This window comes from Aristolochia californica, unplaced genomic scaffold (assembly GCF_029961685.1).
Source record: "Aristolochia californica isolate CCGP_79_NKW_82.1479 unplaced genomic scaffold, dmAriCali1.0.hap1 SCAF_10, whole genome shotgun sequence".
Classification (NCBI taxonomy): Eukaryota; Viridiplantae; Streptophyta; class Magnoliopsida; order Piperales; family Aristolochiaceae; genus Aristolochia; species Aristolochia californica.
In genome coordinates this window covers 25,171,683-25,177,142 of record NW_027181771.1, presented here as the reverse complement: position 1 = coordinate 25,177,142, position 5,460 = coordinate 25,171,683, and the positions used below count along the sequence as shown (strand labels likewise).

At 38.2% G+C, this 5,460-nt stretch overlaps 1 protein-coding gene across 1 annotated transcript; it reads right to left on the bottom strand.

The window, feature by feature from the left end:
- Positions 1 to 369: 369 nt before the first annotated feature.
- On the bottom strand, positions 370 to 1,956 carry LOC137942991 (uncharacterized). The gene is made up of 3 exons (XM_068788702.1): positions 1,822 to 1,956; positions 886 to 1,392; positions 370 to 642 (listed from the first exon to the last, which is right to left on the bottom strand). The coding sequence occupies exons 1-3, from the start codon at positions 1,954 to 1,956 to the stop codon at positions 370 to 372; spliced, it is 915 nt and encodes a 304-aa protein (XP_068644803.1).
- Between the last annotated feature and the right edge of the window lie 3,504 nt (positions 1,957 to 5,460).

Genomic DNA, 5,460 nt, shown 5'->3' with positions numbered 1-5,460 from the left:
CTCATCAAGGAAGGTTTCCTGCAAATGAAGTTCATCCTGCACATGCTTTTCTTCTTGTGGTGCACTATGTTTATTGAAGATGATCTTTGGTAGCATTCCTCCATCGCCAAGGAACATGTACTAGAGGTGATTGTGGAGAGGCTTCAAATCTGGAGTGGGAGCCTACAAAACAAAGGGTAAAGGACTCTCGTTAGAAATAGGTAACACAATATAAAGAACTTTACCTGACTGCTATAACTGTGGAATATCATTCAACACTACAACAATTTCCTACAAATCAGAACTCGAGGCTAACTTCTCATTCTCTTTCTTAAGATGCTTACTAATGGCAACTTCCAATTCATCCTTTTTATCAAGTTCAAAAATTTCCTATGTGAACGGATCAATCACATCAATAGAATAAACAGGATTATCATCACTAGGATATTTCATGGCATCATAAATGTTAAACTTAACAATTTCACCATCAAATTCCATTATAATTGTACCACTATGAACATCTATCTTAGTCTTTGATGCCTTTAAGAATGGTCTTCCTAACAAAATAGGAGTAGTTTGGTCACCATTTTCCATATCAAGCACATAGAAATCAGTAGGGAAAATCAAATCATTAACTTGCACAAGAACATACTCATCTACGCCCTTAGGATAGGCATTTGATTAATCAGCCCATTGAATCACAACACCAATTTTATTCAAAGGTCCAAGTTTCAAAGAAGCATATATAGAATATGGCATTACATTAATCGAAGCTCCTAAATCTATCTTGGCCTTCTCAAATCTGGTGGTACCTAACGTACAAGGGATAATAAACATACCTGGATATTTGCACTTCGCAGAGAGTTTTATTTGAATAATTGCATAAACATTCTCCCCTACTCTCACCTTCTCACATCCTTTAAGTTTCTGTTTCCTCTTAATTGTGCACAGTTCTTTTAGAAATTTAGCATAACGAGACACTTGTTTAAAATCATCTAAAAGTGGATTATTTACCTCACATCTACGAAAAGTCTCACATAAATCTTTAATTTGCTCTTCTTTTCTAGAATCTGACAAAGCCTGAGGGAAAAGAGGAACTGGTTTATAATCAGCAAGAGGTCGAAACTTACACTTAGGTACATCATCATCATTGGGAATATTCCTATCTACAATGACATTTTTCTCTTTTTCATGTTCCAACGATGCAGGGGCTGCCTTTACCGGAATCTCAACCTCTTTAACACTTCTCAAAAAGATTGTACTTGCATTTTCTCTTGGATTTACTACCGTTTGAGAGGGTAATTTCCCCGAACTTTGTGCCTCCAGCTGACTAACTGCGGTTGCCATCTGGCCCATCTGATTGTCCAAACTTTGAATACCGGCCTTTGCCTCTTGTTGAAATTGTTTAATCTCCTGTTGAAATTGCAAAGTATTAGTGGCAAGAGACTTAACAATATCTTCTAAAGACATACCACAATTGGAAGTTTGGCCCGGTTGTTGTCTAGGGGGATATGGCTGCATATATTCCTAGTAACTTGGTTGATTTTGAGTCGTGGGCTGATTAGCTTGTGGGTTCCCATAGCTAAGGTTGGGATGATCCCTTCATCCCATGTTATATGTGTTCGAATAGGGATCATACTTCCTCTGCAGTTGTCCAACAAAACCACCTGCGGCATTCACTTGCTCAGTGGGCTCCTCTTGAAGACTTATGCACATATCGGTTGGATTCCCTACTACTAAACAAATCCCACACGCCTTCATTGTTTGTGTATTACCTATAGTCATTTAACAAACAAGAGAAGTTAGACTCGCAATTTTTTGTTCAAGGGAGGAAATATTTACCTCATTAATATTCTTAGATGGAAGACCAAGCCTTGTCCCAAATTGTTGAGAATAGGCCACTATATTTGCAATCAAGTTTCTCATGGCCTCGAGAGTATTATCCACCAAAGCTCCTCCACTTGCAGCATCAATCATGCTCCTATCAGTGAGTAGAAGGCCCTTATAGAAATACTAGATAAGAAGTTGCTCGCTAATTTGATTGTTTAAAGATAAGCTCAAGCCTACACAACCAAGGAAGGCCCACATATCTAAGATTATTATAAGATGGGCCACACGACCAAGGAAGGCCCACAAGATGGGCCCAAGCCCATAAGAAGTAGGACCCACAATGATTACCATGGGCTGGCATCCTTATTACATCAGTTGGAAGATCAAGAAGGACTCACAAAAGTATCTTTATCCTAGGGTCACGACCAAGAAGAGTTTTAGTTTGAGTTATGTTTGTCTTTTATCTATATTGAGTTATTTAATTATGTTAGGACTTATCTTTAAGTGTTAGAGTTTGGATGTAATTGGGACCAAGGTAGTTTTATTGTAATTGGACTCTACTACCTTCCTCTATTATAAATAGAGGTTCATGTACTTTGCTTACAACAAGTTATTGATGTCAATGAAGTATTTCACTTTTCCATAAATTCAACATGCTATCAGAGCAAGTTCTGTGAGTTGACTTGGTCAACTCATGAAGGTAATGTGATCCTTTTCTCTAAACCCTAAACCATAGGTCTAGGTTCGTAGTTATTTATTTCAGCCCCTACACTCATAGATTTCTTTGCATTTTTTACCTCTATACATAGTTTTTTATAATGAAAAATATATTGACGGAAAGATATTTGAGTCTACTTTCCAAAGAAAACCTATTTGTTTCAATCGTAGGTATATACAAAGAGATATTAATGTTTTAATGAACGAAGGTCAGATTATAAAAGGGGTTCGAGCAGCAGCAGAAAGCTTCATCTTCCAAGGTATGTTTTGCTATCAAGAATTAGACTTTATATAGAGAGATATATATCAAAAGAAATATCTGTAATTCTATTCTTTTACCTATTCAACCAATTTTTTATTTGAGTTATTGATGTATAATTTAATTACATTGGCTTTAATACCTCGCAAGCGTACGAATCGTTCATGTAATCTAGCAGTAAGCGAGGGTCATATCCACAGGGAGGATTAAATTTTGTGTATTCTTCAGTCAACTAGCCTAACCAAATATGATGAATTAATCTGAACTAAACACTAATTATATCCTAAATTATCAAGCAATAATCTAATTAACTACTTGCACAACAGGAAACGTCAACTCTGGATTTTACCATGATTCGTGCCTCTCTCAAGCACCACGTAACCATGAATCCGGATTCTCAATCCTTGCGTCTAGCCCCTCTCGGGCACCTAGAGTTAATGACAAAGAGCGAATTATAATAGAATGCAGAGAATCAATTTCCTATTATGATGATGCTAAAATTATCAACTCTGGATTTTACCATGATTCGTGCCTCTCGAGCGCCATGTAATCATGAATCCGATTTCTCAATCCATGCGTCTAGCCCCTCTCGGGCGCATAGAGTGAAAGACAGAAATCGGATTAAAATACCAAAATCCAAACTAAATTATAATCCTACCCTAACTAGCCAATTTAATAAAATATCCGGAAAACAAATATTCAATAAACATTAATTATCAAATCACATTTAATAAACATTCAAAACCTAAGCTCAAACTATAGAAAAAATTAAATTCAAAAATGACGAATTACTCCCCTTCTTCTTCCTCTCGCTCGGGCAGCAACTCGTTCTCACGGGTGCTGCAATTTCCTGAAATCAATGGCTTCGGGTTGGCAAGAGTGAGTGGCCGGAGGTAGAAACGACGCCGACGACGAAGGTTGAAAGCCGACGGACGGAGGTAACGTTCGGCGAAGAACGAAACAGAGATGAAGTTCTCTAACCGGGTCTCTCGAGTCTCGGTCAGAGTCAGAGTAGCTCCGAGAATGGTCGAAAATACGTAACCGACACCGGAGGATGGTAGGAAAGCGGAAGTGGCACCGGAGAAGCCCTCTCGGATCACTTCTCGGTCTGGCGAGCGACGACTGTCAAACTCACCTCGATGGAGACTCTCTCAAGCTCTCCTTGGGTTTGTTCTCGGTTGTGGACGGCGGTGGACGGCAGTGGACGACGGTGGCACGGCAAACGCCGGTGATGCGGCGACCGACGGAGGGAAACTCCTCTCGGGTCTTCCCCTGTTTCGATCGACGTTCGATGCTCTGTTTTCTCTTCACGCTCGTCTCTCAGGTCTCCCCCCTCTCGGTTCGACGCTCCCCTCTCTCCTTTAATACCATCTTATTTATTTTAAAACGATTTGACCTAAAAATCACCTCCATTTCACTAAGGGCATTTTGGTAAATATCTCCTTCTCCACCAAAATTCTCCTGAAATTCCATAATTGAATCTATAAAAAGCATTTCAGGAAGAAATAAACCTTAAAAAAATAAAATATAATTCAGGAGAGAAAAATATGCAATATCGACAGTGATTAATGCCAAATTCAATAAATGCTCGTTTCATTTGAAAACCGATAAATAACCACCTATAACACAATTATAATGGTTATTCTATTATAATTAACTTAGTTCTCATGTCAAAATATGGCATCTATCACACCTCCAAACCTAAATCTTTGCTAGTCCCTAGCAAAACAACAATCGAACCAAAATTAAGCATAGGAAAACAAAATGCCACTTTCGTAGGGAGCACGATTGCATTTAGCGCATGCAACAAGCCGTTAAACCCCTACTCTACAGTAGTGGACAAGTTATGTCTCATGAGGGTTTGCATGGAATTTACCCACAAAATTCATCTAAATCAATAATATAAAAAGAAAAAGTAAAGAAAATTTACTCCTCATTAGCATATGATGTTAGGCTCTCTAGCCATGGATCGAGTCACCCGGCGATCTCCTCTAGCTTCCAGATTGAATGACGAAGAAGGGAAGGATTTGGGGTTCTTGGAACGCCCAATGATGAAGGGACATGAGCCTTTGAAGGAGCTCCAACCTTAGGCCTCTTTAGAGAGAGAACCTGATCTCATTTAGACTAATGATCAATGCTTGTTTTCATTCCATCACTTGACGCCCTAAATAGGTCAAGGAAAACATCAAAGGTTCTATAATTAAAATTAGACCCTTATGGAACTTCAAATTAAAATTAAACCCCTAAGGTACTGAAATACAAGTTATTCCATCTCTTCTCTTCTCCGGTTAGCCACTCTTGATGCTATGGAGTCCATAACATATGACTAACACTTAGTATCGTAAAATATCTGAAAATCATATGAGATCTTGCGAAATTTGAAAACCTGTGTAAAATATAGCCTATTATCAATCCAAATACACTCATTGTTACTCCACCTGAACCAATGTGACCCATAAGCAATTACTTCAACAGAACAAAGAGGCAACAAATAACAATAAAATCCTGGTCACATCACAATTAAGAGAAAATAGTAGAGTAAGCCTGTTGTTTAACCATCTCACAAAAGAAATATACCAATTTCAATCTTGACTTGCAACTTCTTTCAAATTACAATTCATCATCAAAGTTAAGAAACTCATTGCATCCAGATTTAAAACCATTTTACGCTATTA